Raw genomic sequence first — 16,835 nt, forward strand, 5'->3', positions numbered from 1 at the left:
TTAAAAGTAGCTCAGCGTAATAAGAACTATTTGTGGAAAACAGCAGTTTATCTGTTAAGGGAGGGGAAGGCACAGAAAGTTTAGATAAGCATAGGCAGCCTTCTGAGCTGATGGCTTTGTCTAATCATCAGTTTGGAAAAGCAAGGTTAGTGGACCATGAGTATCCCTACACCTTATCTGTTACCTGTGTGGAGAATTGTGACAGTGATGAAAATATTCCTGTGACTGTTAGGGGTAATGACTTGCCCATGAAGGGAGCTGTTTGTCTGTTAAAGGGGAATGCTTCTCCAGCTCTTTCCTGTTTGTAGAGCAGACAGAAGAAGCTTGTCAGCCTCTGATGGTTGAATATTTATAGGTTGACCCAGAGCTGATTCTGGATACAACTAAAGCCCAGGAAGGAAGTGGTCCTGAATTTGTGTCTGCTAGGGATGTTGACATTGTAACTAGGTTGCATCCAGTTAATGTCATAAATAGCTCCCAGAGACCAAGCGATTCTGGTGCTTCTATTTTGCCTGTTGCTAGTATGTTGCTGGGTAAAGATATGACAACCTTGTCTAGTCAGGGTGATATCATCGCCAGGGCACAAGAAAAGCATGAAGGTGATTTGACTACGATACCTACTGACAGTGTGGAAACTTGTCACGAGGAAGAGACTACTTCTAATCTTGTGAGTATGAAGTGTAGCAGTTTACCTGAAAGGGGGTTTTGTGAAAATCCTCCTGATGGGTCAGAGGTGATTCTGGATTTAAGTGAAACCCAGAAATAGTCTGTTGTTGCTCAGGAAAATGTTCCTTTAGGGCAAGCCCTAGGTGAAAAGGGTAAGGGCAAAATTTCTGTGAAAAATGGGTTTTTGCTTAGAAAGATTCCTGAAGAGGAAAATCTTCATGGTAGTTTTTGCAAGCAGTTTACTGCAACTGATAGGTGTGGAAGTGATTTGATTAAGTTAACTCAGGGTGAATCACTGTATAGAGAAAGCAACAGTTGTTCCAGTTCCTAACTGCCAGAGTCTTTCTGAGGTGTATAAATCCACTGACTTTGCTTTAGAAAGATGCAGTGTGGATAGCTTTGAAAAGGTCTGAAATGAAATAAAAATTGTTAGGGAATTTAAACAGCCCTATAAGCTTAACCAGCTTTTTGGGGAGACAATGTTGTTGGAACATGAATATCTCTATGTTGATTCTTTAAGTAAGCAGTCTGTGACTCAGATACTGAGAAAAGATCGTATTACTGGTTACTGGGTTACAAGGATGCAGGCAGACTCATCTCTAGATATTTTGGATATGACTTGTAGTCTTAATGGACCTGACATCTGATTCCATGTGGAAGCAGAGGTTGGTAATGGAAGGACAAAATAACCTTGAGTCTAACATGCTAGTGAAAATTGATGTTATCACTTTAAGATAGAGTCCAGCCTTGGAATTGGTAAAGCTTGGGGATTTGAAAACTAGTAAACAAGCTAGTGTCTGTGTTGATGCAAATTACCTGACTGACAGGGGGGAGAAAGACTTGCCCATAGCCATTAGCAAGGAGGACGCACCCAGCCAGCCAATGGAATCTGTTATACAAAAGAGTTCAGATTTTGACCCTGTTGGACAGGGAGGAAGGGAAGAATTAAACCTTGCAAATAAAAGCCACAGGTTAACCCTAAAATACCAAAACCCCAAGAAAGTTGTTAAACTAAAAGCCTATGTTAAGGAAGACCCTGAGGTCAAGAAAAAGCTACAAAGGTTCAAAAAGGATATTGAACAAGCTGACCTAAAGAATGATTTGTCTAAACCAAAGGCTTGGCATGACAAAAATAATTGTAAATGTACACTTGTGATAAAATTGATGTTATTGCTAATCATAGAATATCAGGGTTGGGAGGGACCTCAGGAGGTCATCTAGTCCAACCCCCTGCTCAAAGCAGGACCAATCCCCAACTAAATCATCCACGTAACTAACTTGTTGCTGATACCAAGAACTGTAAAAATGTACAATGTGCATGTTTTTTTGGAAAAACCCTTGAACATGTTGGGGGTGATACATAAGAACTCATGTTGTAAAAACCTTCATGGTTGTACTGTTTCATTACATGACAACACACACTATGTTAAAAGGCCTGTTGATACTGAAACCTGATATTTCACAGTTAGTGCCAGTATCTAATCTTGACATTGTACACAACAGAAAAACCACTACAAGCTTGAACAGCTGTGCACAAAGGGAAACTGAGGTACAACATCTCACAGCCTTCATGGCTGAATGCCAGAGTAAATGTTCTTTAAAAAACATTAATTGCTATGTTAAGTTAACGCATAGTCCAAAGCCTAGAATCGCTAAAGTCTTTCACAAAGTATGGGCTAAGTTTTTGGCGGGGGCATGTATCAATCATTTGGCCTTACAAAGAATTCAATGTAAACACAGCTCATATCAATGTTGGAAGATCCTTAAGGTGTATCCAGGAGCTCTAATTTCATCCTTCCACACCAATCTCATGTTGGGGGTGTGACGCACAGCTAGAAAGGGTTAAACATCCTACAAAATGAATAACGCACTGAAGACATGTGGGGAAATAATGTTTATGTTTTTGTGTATTTACATATGTATGAGTAGGGTGGACAATGTAATCAAGTGTCCCTGTCTATGCTGTATTCTGATAATTCAGAGGTGAAAAGAACATCTTATCATGTAAATGAATTGTAAACATGGGATGTGATAAATGGGGCGGAGGAGCGGGGGAAAAGTCCCTTTTATGGACACCCAGCCAGCCAGTTAGCTGTAAAATCCCTCTTGGTAGCTGTTCTCTGCTTGTTTTACCTGTAAAGGGTTAACAAAGTCCCCCAGGTAAAGAAAAGGGCACCTGACCAAAGAGCCAATGGGAAGGCTAGAACTTTTTAAAATTGGGAAAGCAGCTTTCCCTTTGTGTCTGTGGTTGTTCTTCGGAGAGCGGAGACACAGAGCAGCAATGCTGTAAGCAGCTTTAAGCCAGGTATGATCATAAATCATCAGATCATACCTAGAACTACTTATCTGGAACTCCCAAATGTGTTTAGAAAGACGCAATTAGGGTTATTTCTGTTTATTTCTTATGGCTAATGGACACCTCTGTGCTAACCCCAGATGCTTTTGTTTGCTTGTAACCTTTAAGCTGAACTCCCAAGAAAGCTATTTTGGGTGCTTAATTTTTGGAATTGCTCTTTTAAAATCTAGCAAAAGCCTAAGTTCCAGATGTATTTTCTTTTTTGTTTTTCATAAAATTTACCTTTTTAAAGAACAGGATTGAATTTTTGGTGTCCTAAGATGTTTGTGCGCATGTTCTTTGATTAGCTAGTAGCAACAGCTAATTTCCTTTGTTTTCTTTCTCAGCTGTTCCTTGGGGGGGCGTGTGTGAAAGGGCTTGAGGGTACCCCACAGGGAGGAATTCCCAAGTGCTCCTTCCTGGGTCCAAGGGGATTTTTTGCATTTGGGTGGTGGCAGCGTTTACCAAGACAAGGTCAGAGAAAAGCTGTAACCTTGGGAGTTTAATACAAGCCTAGAGTGGCAACTATGAATTTTTAAAATCCTTGCGGGCCCCCACCTTCTGCACTCCAAGTGCTAGAGTGGGGATTCAGCCTTGACATGGGATATCTCAGTATTCATCTCTCTTTGAAATGTACCGTGAATGGTGGAGGAACAAGCAAATGGCCTTATGTTAATTCGTATAGCTAAGTACCAGTGACGGACCTCCTTCAAAGTCATCCTGATTACCTTTTGTTCCCTGAGGAATTCCAACTTCTCAAAAGACGTGAAATTGTATAAAAGATCCTTGGGTCCTGATTCTGTCATCTCAGATCTGCTAAGACTTCATCAGGGGACATTTGAGTCACAAGACTGAGGTCCCAGTTATGTTGGTATGCCCTGAATATGAGATTTGGACATTGGACTATGACCTATGAACTGAATTATAAAGGAACTCTTTGCAACTACAAAGTTCACCATCTCTGCTGTGAATCTGAATGTCAGTGAATTGAACCCATGTCTGTCTGTATGTATCTTTTAACCATACTCTCTCTTTTGTTTTTTAATAAATTTTAGTTTAGTTAATAAGAATTGGCTGTAGTGTGTATTTGCGTAAGATGTGAAACATTCATTAACCTGTGAGGTAACGTGTCCAATCCTTTGGGATTGGTAGAACCTTTTCTTTTATGTGATGAAATAAGATTTACAGAAATGTTCATCATATTTGATGTGGGTACCTGGATGGAGGCCTGAGGCTGGATCACTTCAAGGGTAGCCACTGAATGCATCCGATGAAGTGAGCTGTAGCTCACAAAAGCTTATGCTCAAATAAATTTGTTAGTCTCTAAGGTGCCACAAGTACTCCTTTTCTTTTTGCCAATACAGACTAACACGGCTGCTACTCTGAAACCTGTTCAAGGGAACTGTGTTGTTTGGACTTCTGAGTAACCAGTAAGGTAATAAAGAAGCTGTTTTATGCTGGCTTGGTGAATCTAAGTATTGGAATATCCACCAGCTTTTTGGGGTTTGGCTGCCCCATTCTTTGCCGTTCACCCTAATTGAGTGACCACAGCTGGCTCCCCACTGGGACCCCGGTCACAGCCTCATTAAAGGAACATTCTCATCATGAAACAAACTCTTTTGAGCTACCACCTCCTTGCAGTATGTGTAGTGGAAGCACTGGCTCTATTGTTTTCTACTACTCTTACAGAAGTAACCTCACCACTTATGGGCAGCGTGAGCAAGACTTTTCTGGACAGGCATCAGTTAATCTTCTGTTCAGATACCACTAGGAAAAGCCTTTGGGTTATTACACTGTTCGAATTTTTAGCATCCGTTTGCAATTGTAATATATAGATTCCCTTTTCAACCAGCTAGTCTCTTTTAGTTACCATCTCAGCCTTATAAGCATGCTGTAAAGCACAGGTGGTATTATGCAGTATCTGTAGGTTGTCCATAGAGCTAGTTTCCTACCCTTAATATGATTTTCAACCCATCCTCCCCAGCTTCCCAAAAACAAGCCCATTATTCTGAAATCATACATAGCGCATTTCATCCTGGGTTAGAATTTTTGTGGCAAGTATTGAAAAAATACATAGACATTTAAGTTAAGGTGTTTAAAATTCTTCCTATTGACGTTTTGAAAAAATTTCTCTCACTTTTTTGGCTCATTGTTATATCTCCAAAAGTGACTTGGCCTAAGAACTACAAATTTATTTCTTGGCTTTGGTAAGAACTGCCTCTTAGTGGAGATGGTCAATGAGGGAATTTAAAAGATAACAGCTTTCTAACAAACTCCCCCCACCTCATAGAGGTAATCAGGTAATGGTTTATATCCCTATTCTGAAACCCATTTAAGTAGAAGACACAGGAAGTCTAGTGGGTGCTATGTGGAAGTTCAGGCCAGGAAACAAAAAGAAAGTGGAAAGATGATGTTTAGGGAGTAGTGATTTTGGATGATGTACTACTGTAGGAAAGGGACACAAGATAAAAATTATGAGCCAAATTATGAGCTTACTCAAGCTTCACTTCGGCCAGCCCTCAATCTTTAGACTTATCCACAACGGAGAGGAAAAGACTAGGAGTTCCACAGGTTGACTGTGTGTTGTGTGAAAAAATACTTCCTTTTGTTTGTTTTAAACCTGCTGCCTATTAATTTCATTTGGTGGCCCCTAGTTCTTGTGTTATGAGAAGGAGTAAACAACACTTCCTTATTTACTTTCTCCACACCAGTCAGGATTTTATAGACCTCTATCATATCCCCCCTTAGTCATCTCTTTTCCAAGATGAAAAGTCCCAGTCTTATTACTCTCTCCTCATATGGAAGCCATTCTATACCCCTAATCATTTTTGTTGCCCTTTCCTGAACCTTTTCCAAGTCCAATAGATCTTTTTTGAGATGGGGCAACCACATCTGCATGCAGTATTCAAGATGTGGGAGTACTGTGGATTTATATAGAGGCGATATGATATTTTCTGTTTTAACTTCATGGCTTGCTTCAACATTTAGGGTGAGAATTTGCTATTTATATCCAATCTATGTAGTATATTAAGCTTAGGTTGTGTGTTTTGTTTATTTGCTACGTAGGTAATCTGCTTTGATCTGCTTGCTATCCCTTATAATCACTTAAAATCTATCTTTTGTAGTTCATAAATTTGTTTTTGCTTTATCTAAAACCAGTGTGTGTGTAAATCACAATTTGGGGCAGGTGTTATAAATTTCCTCTCCCCATTGAGGGAGAGGGCAAATTTCATGAGCTTACGCTGTACAGTTCTCTGTGCAGCACAAGATGGTATAATTTTGGGTTTACACTCCAGAGGGAGGTGTGCACTGAGTTGCTGGGCAGTTTCTTAGCTGTAGCCTCCCTGTGCAGAGCTGATCACAGCATCTGTATGTAACTGGAGCTGGGTGTGTCCCTACCTGTGTGTGTGCTGGTAAAAGCGCAGGCTGGAGCCTGGGAAAGGGCTTGGCAGGTTGGTCACAGAAGTACATTGTAAAGGGTGCCCAGGCTGGTGGGTCATGGGGGCTCAGTGGTACCCCAGTTCCAGGTGGCACGCCGGGGGAACCAGTCACATCCTGCACAACTCCTTTTTGGGTCAGGATCTCTACAATTACAACACTGAAATCTCAGATTTAAATAGTTGAAATCATGAAATTTACAATTTTTAAAATCCTATGATTGTGAAATTGATCAAAATGGGTAGGGCCCTAAATATGAATCAGGATTAATTTTACTTACAAATCGCTGGGGGGCTCCCACTGTCAGTCCGCTCCAGGGCTGACAGTGGGAGCCCCAGCCACCTGGGACTGACAGCGGGAGTCCCTTCTCGCCAGGTGGGTTGACAGGAAGAGCCCAGGCCGCTGCAAGGAGAGGCTCCGGCTGTCAGTCAGCCCCAGTTGGTGTTCCTACTGTCCCTGAGAAATCTCCCCAGCTGTCAACCTTACTGATCTCTTATAGCAAGTCTTAAGTAAAGAATGTGACAGTTTGGGGAATATACAGTGTCAGCTTGTGAATTTTTTGCTTTTACAAATCATTTATTATTGTAACCTCCACTGTGGATTTGATTAGAACTTGTAACAGGAACTTAACACTCAAAGAGCAGACTACATCTGGGAAGCTGCAACAACACAGGCCCACCGCCATGCAATAGTTCCACCCTGGTAGAACAATGGGAGTTTCTACCAGCAGAACCATTGACTTTTAGTGCCTCTCCTCTTCCCAGCAGCCCATGGGGGAAAGAGTGGAAAATCACCAGCAGAAAAAAAAACAAACAGAAAAGATGCCAGAGGCCGCTTTTAAAAGGGACATGCTCCCTGTGCTGTTAAAGAGTATAAGAAGTTCCCTTGCAGTGCCTGGGTTCTTTGCTTTAATTGCCACATAGCTCCCAAGGGATCAAACTGTAGTCCACAACTAGCTGGGAGAAGATGCAAGTGGCTGGTAGCACAGTTCTGCAGCAGGGAGGCGATGGGCCTTTCATTCACCATCTAAGGGTCAGGAACCAAAACTGAAAGCAATATTGAGGTAAGGAGGTACCAGCAATTTAGATTTTTCAATATACTCCATCCCCTTCTTATTACAATTAATACCTGGGCTTTTAAGAGCACCATTGCACGTTAAAAGGTATCGTAATTCATCGTTCCACAATGCCTAATGTGGGTGAGAGAGCTTGCATTGTGCCTTGTGATGTGCATTTTTTGTTGTCGTTGAACTTGTGTACTTCAGCGCGAAAAGCCTAACTGGTACTTCAAAACAAATTCTCCTCTCTTCCTCTTAGTACATACTTCAAAACAAAATCTGAGAGAAGAAAGTTGCTTGGAATCTGCAAAACAAATGATACAAGAGCTAACCTCAGAAATGAGAGACTGAAATGGATACACAAATAATTCATGTTTCCTTCCTGCCCATGTCCAAAAATCATATCTAACAAACGTCACTTTCAGGAGCACATCTCCTGCCACAGTCAGAAGTGAGTTCTCAGTATCCCAGCAAACAGATATTGTCCACAGGCTTGTGATCAGAATTAGCTACAAATCGATGCTTGTTATTTTAAATTTATAGAAAGGTTTTACTACTGACCTTTTGACAATCACTTCCCCCCCCATGGGGAGGGGGGGGAAGGTCAGAATGAAGGGAAGTCTGAGTGATTAGAAGCCTTCCAGCCATAACCATAAATAGCACCAACTATGGGTTTGTGCCTTCCTGTTGGAGATTGAAGACAAGGTGTGGCACTTTTAATGTGCACGTTTTCCTTCCCGCTGACTGTGGAAAAGACTGCCTCTATAAAAAGAGCCACCAAACAAGTCAGTCAATACTTATAGGCCGAAGGTACAAAAACAGTGGAGTGTGGATTAAGTTCAAACTATAGGACCCTGTCAGTCATGTAGCAGTACCTACATTTCACTTCTACTCACACTCACCTGAGGTACTTACATGGCCCTTATTACCATGGTATCTGAGCACTTCCATCTTTAGTTTATTTATCTTCATAACACCCCAGTGAGGTAGAGAAATACCATTACCCCACTTTTTACAAATTAGTAACTGAAGAACAAAGAAAGGTCAAGGTCACATGGGAAGTCCAGGTTGACCCAGGTTCAACCAGAGGCCCCGGCTAGCACCCTGACCATTGGATCTATAGCAAATTTCCAGTTACCAATATGCCACCATCTTATTATTTAATGTTGGGAGAATTCTTATTTTCAAGGCACAGACACTGGACGGCTAACTACATTAAATAATTCTATTATTTTCCAGCTCCTTTGTTTGTTTGGTCTGCTTAGAAACATCAGAATAAAATAAACATCCACGATCCCATGATGTAGCATAAGGTCTGCACAGCGTTGGGAGATCTGAAGCAGAGAGATAAGAGTTCAGGTAGCTGAGGGGAGGACTGAACAAGCCTTGAATTTTTACAAAGAATATTAGCAACTTTTCTTCCAACACCTTAATTTGAGGAAATGCACACGCCGGAGAAGTCACTCTGCTTTATTTTTCACACAATGTGTTTAAGAAGTGAACAGATTTACTATTGCCATTTCTTTGAAAAATGCCTTATCATACAAACCACATTAAGAACCGTTCTCAGCCTCATTCCATTGTAATGAACACCGATGCTGGCATAACAAATACTTGTGGCCTTATCTCATGTGCCCTTGAGATGCGGCTAGCACGACTACCGTCTACATGATGAAGTTTTGCCTGCAATATACTTACAAGTGCTGCTTCTACAAAAGCTGAATTCCTCTGTTCAGGAAGGACAAACAACAACAAGGTAAAACCCAAGATTGTTCTAAGGCCTTGGCTGTCCAGTATTGATGGGAAAACTCACAGCACATAGGCACTGCCACTATACCTTCAATGTTGCTTTTATGTGTCTCTCTCGCAAGGTCTCCTACTGACTGTCATGGGTTTTACAGTGCATACGCCATGCCAAGAGCCAAATCTCATTCAGTGGTTTAGCAACTGACTTTAATGTACTGGACAAATGATTTTGTTCTGACACATAAGCGACTCTCAGTTGTTATATCCATGCAACACAGGCTTAAGCGAAGGTAGACTATAACTGAACATTTATACTAAGCCCTAAACTTTCCAAGTTGTAGAAGTCTCACACCGAAATTCTCACACACCACCACAAAGCTATAGGCTATACAGTTCACTATTCTTTTCCCTCAGCACAGAAATGCTATGCCCCCCGCGCGCAAGCACACACACACACAGACACACACACACCATTTTACGCTAGAGCTCAAAGAATAGGCCCCCAACACCAAACAAATTCCTGTGTCTCAAAAAGTCAGGAGGGTCACTTTCAGCAAGACATTTTACAAGGCAACAGGAAGAGCTAAGTAGAAATCTAACAGGTTACAGTAATTGCACTTCATAAAAACGGCCCTGCTGCCCTCTCCTTCCAAAGAAGAACAAATCATTGTAAATTAACTGGGCACCTACAATGGACGAGAAAGAATCTCTTACATGGCACCTTTTTGCAGTTTAGGTTGGTTACGTCTAGACAAATAAGTCCAGACTCACTTAAATATTAAGTAGAGCAGACCTGAGTCTAACTCCTTTACGGCTAGGACTTGTACATCATAGATACCTTACTGTTCATTTTACTTCAATACAAAGTTAAATGAATGTAGTGAGGGAGGAAAGTGCTGGATTCACAGGTGTGGTGAAAGATGCCACACTGCTAGCTCTGGAAACCAAAGTCCAGAGGTTTGGTTATACAAAGCAAGCAGCAGTGAGGTTCCACCTCGAGAGGCAAAAAGGTAGTTTAGTTTCCATTGGCTTATTCAGTCTGTAGCCTCTGATGAGATGGTCAAATATCGTCAGTTATTGTTTACTTTCAATCTTTTGAGGTATTACGTGTCTAATCTAGGTGTTAATATGGTAGTGGGATGTCTAATCATCTCTCAGGCGACGTTCCAAGTTGAATCTGTGAAACATTTCTGTGCATTAGGCACAATGCAGGGCAGTCAGGCAAGGCAAAGACCTTTCACAGTATAGAAACGTAGCAAGCTTATCATACATGAACAACGCTAAGAAAGAAGTTAAGATACTCCGAGCCAGATTCTGATTTCCATTATCCTGGTGTAAACCTGGAATAAACTCCTCTGATGTCGGTCGAGTTTCTCTAGATTGTCACCAGTGTAACATCAGAATTTGGCCCTCAACCTCTACGTGCAGGTCTGTTTACATTAGATGGTCTCTAAAAGATTGGAGGAAAGGGAAGGTCTCTAAAAGATAGGGACACCACACTTTAGGGTGTCTGAATAGTTATAAAAAGTCAATTCTGATAAGGGAGATTTTTAGCCAGACTTCAGAACCCCCCAGTCAGAGAGTGACCTCTCCTTTCCCCAGGAAGTAGCATCTCAGAGCCTTACTGTGACGGTATTTGATTCAGGTAATCCTGTCATTGTCACTGAAAATGTAGCAACTCTTCCCAGCGGATTGGCTGAGAAAACACCTCTCTTTCTAGCCAGAGTTCATACGAGTAATGGAAATCTTCAGGGAGCTCCAGCCGTTGCCCCAGCACACTCTGCAAGCAATTGTCCACCGGTGCAAACTCTGAGTCCTGGGATTTATCATATCTCCGGCTATTAAAGGCTTCAATGTTGGCTCTTAGTGTGCATTCTTCAGCTTGGAAATCCCATGGTCTGGCATCAATATCTGCATTTGATAAGAAACACCACCCCCACAAGAGTATGAGAAAATCATTCCTTTTTTCTGACGTGGGATGAGGTTTTAACAGAAGTAAAGGATTGTGACCTCATCACACAGTCATATGCCCATGATGGTCAGATTCACAACAGTCGCTGCAAGAGCTTATTCCAAACCAGTTCATAGTATGTATATATATTTCATACACAAATCTCCTATATTAACATAATGTTACAGTTGCAAAGCATTCAAAAATTAGGCAGTAGCAGAATTAAGGTTAATTGTACAACCATAATTCTTCCCCTCTCTGTATGCATTATATTACACTTTTAATTAATTACATGAGCATATCATATTTTTCCATAGGACCCCACCATTTTTGCTGAAAATTGCCAAAGAAAACCTTTGGCCCGAGAAACAGACAAAGCATGGAAAATTTAACATTAAGTAAAATATGGCAAATGTGTAACTCACTGTAAATCATGGCTGTTAATGGGAAGCAAGTATAGGTGTTCGGGAATTATTGGCTGGATGCAATAACCATATTTCAGCCATGTAATATCATTCAGTAGTGTCATTCAGTCCCCCTGAAGTCCATTTCTATATGAAATAGTCATTCACACTATAAAGATGCAGTGAATTCACTGGTTTAAGGGGGAAAAGGTTTGATTGAGTGAGCTCAATGGCAACCCAGACATACATAGAATAAAAATAAACCCTCCTAGGGGAAAACAAGTCCAGGGCTGGTCTCTGAAAACCTGAGCATTTCCAAAGTAGTCTGACAGACTGTCCAGATCAAGATGTGATGTCTGCTGAGTACTGAGCCATGTTAAGTATCACATTATGTTGTTGCTTAAATCTCCTTTCCTGAAGGAATTTGGGATTCTGGCAAAATGCCATTTTCCATTAGATTCTTATGTCAGAGTAAACCATGGTGCAAGAGAGGAGCAAAATGTGGGGCAGAGAGGGGGACCCTAGTGCCAAAGTGCAGCACCCAGCGTAAGAGAAATACATACTACACAGAAAGATCCAACCACAACCTCCTACAAGTCATCCTCGCTCTAGCCCAGTGGTGGGCAATCTGCAGTCCATCAGGGCAATCTGATTGCAACCCGCCGCTTCCCACAGCTTCCCTTGGCTGGGAACGGTGAACTGCGGCCACTGAGAGCTGTGGGGGGCTGTGCCTGCGGGCGGTCAACGTCAGCAATGTCAGCTACAGGTTGCCCCCACTGCTCTAGCCTCACCATCTTTTCTTTGCACTAGTTGTAAAAATCATCCTTCATTTCTGTGTTTCCAGCTCATTATTCTGAACAGTGGCTGGTAAATTAGTTTTTTAAAAAATGGCGAGACCTCGTTTTAAGAAAAAAAAAAAACAAAAAAAAACTGTAGGTGTTCTGCTTCTTCTGTCTGTGAGCGTCGAGTGCCTAAAACTCTCCCGGCAGCCAAAAGCATGAAGTAGCTGCGCACCATCTGCAGGACAAAGCATTCCTGCTACTGTCTTCACTCACTTCAAGAAGCAAAGAGCAAGTGGAGGAAAACAGTTTTATGGTAAATAATTCAAAATGGACACATGTCAAAATTAAAAAAAAAAAAACCATTAAGCTTTTGTGTCATGTGTTTCCTTTTCGGATTTCACTAAACTCCACAGTGAAATGAGATTAATGAGTTCTATCCTTGATTCTCCTGAATCAGCACAACATATATGTTAGGGCTCTCAAAAGCAAAGGGTGAACGCTTAAATCATTAACAAATCATTTTAATTGAAATTAAACTCCCTAAAGTGTTTTTATATATAGCCAATTTCTCCTACTCATTTAACCTACTCCTCCCTCAAAACTTAAGTACGGGGTTTTGATAGTGTCCCATTCATATGAATTTCTTAGAAAGTTGCAGTGTCACCTGGCCCTTGGCTTAATCCTCATTAGGTGATATAAGTAGCATGGACACAATACAAGTTTTAAGGCCCGGTTGTCAAGGCAAAGAAATGTGTTTAGATCCTTCCTTCCTCTTTAACCAAGCCTGGGATTCAGATTACCCTACTGAATTAACCACAAAGCAAGGGCACTGAGTGTGTAGTCAGCTGCATCCCATGGGTTAATGCATCACTGTAGTTGTCAGAATCCTTCTCACAGCTGTTATTGTAGAAAATACGGAGGGGAAAAAGATGGAAACTATATCCCAGGGGTGGCAGATATGCAGCCCACAGGCCAAAACACAAGCTTGCACAATGTAGCCTGTAGCAACCCTCACCTTTAGTTCAGAGATGTGACCTGCAAGCCCTACTAGTTAGATTTTCACACACTGGCCACATTTACACCCGCAGACTTGATGCGATTACAGGCACAGCCAGTTACTTGATGTACAAAATGACCTCAACTGCACACAACATTGCACCTGCAGTTTTTACATTTGCAAAGTAGCAGGTGCAAATGGAGGCCGAGTTGAGGTAGTGCTGAAACACAAGTCCTACAGATCCCAGCTGATAATGCTCTGAGTACTCACGTGATGGGAGGTTGGATGCAATCTGTGTTATCTTAAGCAAATCAGATGTGGTCTTAAGGCTTCTGACCAGCTACCAGGGCAGCCCTCAGCCAGACCAAGTTTGTAGGGTCCTGATGGATCAGCAGGTCAAACTAAATGTGCAGTAGCATCAACCAAGAACCCAGAGACGGTGCTTTTTCCAGGGATACTCACCGTTGCCATAAGCCCAGTCATCGTTCATGCGGTGACGCACTTTCTGGTAAATGGCAGACATCGTTTTCATGTTGCTCTTTCTCCACTGGCGCCCAAGGTACTTGGTCTGGATCTTCAAGAGTTTCAGCACATACAGCTGCATCATGGCCTGCTTCACTTTCAGAGCGCGTTTCAGGATCGGGGCGGATTTAAAAACCACCAGCATCTACCAAATCACCAACAAAAATGTTGTCAGCACATTCCCAAGTTCTTTGCCGCTCTGACACCCTGGTGGCAAACATAGTACAAAACACAGAGAAACTGAATAGGGACAGTCAGCAGAGCAGGTAAATTGTGGAGGGTGGGTAATAAACTTTTCTAACTATCCTTTTGCAGAGGAGGGTTTCTGTAAGGGAACTGACTCCTAGATTAATATAACTTTAATATGGACCAACGTGGGGGGAAGTAAAACTGGCAGCACAGCAGATCTTAAGAGTATTCAAAACAATTGGCCAGCCTGAACCCCCAGCAGGGGCATTCACTGTGGCCCATTGACACCCTGCAGACTCTTTTTGGGGCACGATAATCTAGACTTACTGAGCTCCACTCCCTTCTCTCCTCATCTTCCTCTGCTTCTCCTCAAAAAAACTGTTATGTGATCCCATCCATCACTAGGGCGCCTCCTCCTGGTGGCTCTGGGGATTAGCGCCTTCCAGGTCTGATGCCCCCTTCTGCCGCTCCTTCATGTGCCCTGCCACATATCTCTGTTTGCGACTCAGAGTACTCCCTCTTCATTGCTTGGCCCTCCAGCCAGGTCACGACAGTTCTTCCCTTCCGGGGCATCAAGGTCCTATCAGACGACTGGCCCAGGCAGTCTTCTGCTCCACTGCCCAGTCTGTGCTGCTCCCCCAAGTAGCTGCTAGGGGACCTGGATCAGCCCTTTACTCCAGGTTCCATTCCAGGAACCCTATGCCTAGCAACCGTGGTCTGCTTTCTCCCTGACCCTGTTGCTCTTTCCCTGCACTCCCCCTTACATCTTCTGACTCCCGACCCTGGGTTTACCAGCCCAAACTCCCCCCCTCCCAGGGAGTAATGGAAGATCACTTAACTGCATATCCCCAACCGCGTCTCCCAGGGAGTGACTACAGACTACTTCCCCTGCAGCCCCTTTCTGCTGCCAACTTCCTGCTCCGACTGCATGTTCGCTCTTCCCTGCCCTTTCCTCCCTAACGGAGCCATACGTAACGTTCTAGGCACCATCTCCCAGTTTCTTCTTGTGTCAACATCCCACATTCTAGTTACAGAAACTCCTTGCTTAATGTTGTAGTTATGTTCCTGAAAAATGCTACTTTAAGCAAAATGATGTAAAGTGATGTAAATGTAAATGTAAAGTAAAATTCAATTTCCCCATAAGAATTAATGTAAATAGGGGGGTTAGGGAAATTTTTTAATATATAACACACACACAGTATAAGTTTTAAACAAACAATTGAATACTGTACACAGCCATGATGATTGGGAAGCTTGGTTGAGGGGGTGGAGTCAGAGGGGGAGATGGTTCCCAGGGAATGCCTTACTGCTAAATGATGAACTAGCACTAGGCTGAGCCCTCAAGGGTTAACACGTTGTTGTTAATGTAGCCTCACACTCTACCAGGCAGCACGAATGGAGGGAGGGGAGACAGCATGGCAGAGAGAGACAGAGACACACACACACTGTGTGTGAGTGTGTGAGAGAGAGAGAGAGAGAGATGTGCTTTGCCCCTTTAAGTACGCTGACCCCACTCTAGGTACATTTCCTTTTTAAGTAGATCAACAAGTTGAGACAGCAGCTGCTGGCAGCAAGCTCCCTCGGTCCTGAGACCTGTCGTGTCCTGTCCCCCAACCCCATTCTGTGAAGATGGCTAAATGGGGTAAAGGAGCGGGGGCAGAGGTGAAAGTAAGCTGGTATGGTCAGGTATGGCATACCGGCAAGAGCTGGTATGCTGGACCGGACCGGCTTCCCCAGGCCAGCGATTTAAAGGGCCTGGGGATTCAAAGGCCTCGCCCCTCCTGCTTGAGGCCCTGCCCCTTCCGGTTGAGGCCCTGCCCCTGCTCAGGACTCCAACGTACCGGTAAGTCCTTTAAGTTACTTTCACCCGAGTGGGGGGACAGGAGCAGGGGGAGGGGGACACCTCTGACATTAGCACCCCTGTTCCCCTTTTCCCACCCCCACACAGCAAGCAGGAGGCTCCTGGGAGCGGCTCCAAGGCAGAGGGCAGGAGCAGCACACAGCAGTGGAGGGAGGGACAGCTGAACTGCCAGCAATTGATAGCCTTCTGCATGGCTGCCACACAGGGAACTTAGGGGAGCCAACAGGGGGGCTGCTGGTCCACCCTGATTTCAAACCCCCACCAGCTCCAACGGGCTGCTCTTTCTGCAAGCAGTGGGCAAAGCAGGTGGCTGCCAAACAACTTTATAAGGGAGGATCGCGCAACTTTAAATGAGCATGTTCCCTAATTGATCAGCAACGAAACAACGTTAACCGGGATGACTTTAAGTGAGGAGTTACTGTAGTTTAAATGTTTTCTTGCCAAGGGCAAGATCCAGGGAGAGAAATTAGCTTCATCATCCTAATCGGATAGCAAGCTCTTAGACATAGAAGGCTGTTCCTTCCTGCATCAAGGATGGGCAGATGTAGTGCAGTACACTCGCTCACATCAAAACGCCATTAAATGCACCACAGGATCTCTGCAACAAAGAGCGAAACCCCCCAGACCCCAGCTCACCATTGTCCTAGAATGTTTCCACTTGGTCAGCTTGTTGAGGAGCCTCAGCAGGTTAATACAGGAGAACAGGTTCCTCCAGCAGAACTGGTTGTTGTCCCCAGCTTCCTGCAGACAGACACAGGAGGGAAAAGGGTCAGTTCAATGCTACTGCCTGCAGCATTAAAGTGGCACCTCCCCAGAAATCTCCTTGGGTACCCGCATGGCCCCACAGTATGCCAACATTTTTATGGCTGACTTAGAACAACGCTTCC

The 16,835-nt window shown here is 43.3% G+C and overlaps 1 protein-coding gene across 7 annotated transcripts in view; it reads right to left on the reverse strand.

Moving 5' to 3' along the window:
• STRIP2 (striatin interacting protein 2) overlaps positions 1-16,835 on the reverse strand; it is a 103,936-nt gene that overhangs the window by 26,521 nt on the left and 60,580 nt on the right. For 3 of the 7 annotated variants that reach the window (XM_078851195.1, XM_073328934.2, XM_078851197.1), the window contains 3 exons: positions 16,585-16,689; positions 13,839-14,043; positions 8,952-11,153 (listed from right to left, as the gene is read on the reverse strand). In XM_078851195.1, coding sequence (XP_078707321.1) covers positions 10,903-11,153; positions 13,839-14,043; positions 16,585-16,689 — 561 coding nt within the window. In that variant the 3' untranslated portion in view covers positions 8,952-10,902. The other 4 variants (XM_078851196.1, XM_073328936.2, XM_073328935.2 and 1 more) reach the window with 3 other exon arrangements.

Source organism: Lepidochelys kempii, chromosome 1, assembly GCF_965140285.1.
Source record: "Lepidochelys kempii isolate rLepKem1 chromosome 1, rLepKem1.hap1, whole genome shotgun sequence".
NCBI lineage: Eukaryota > Metazoa > Chordata > Testudines > Cheloniidae > Lepidochelys > Lepidochelys kempii.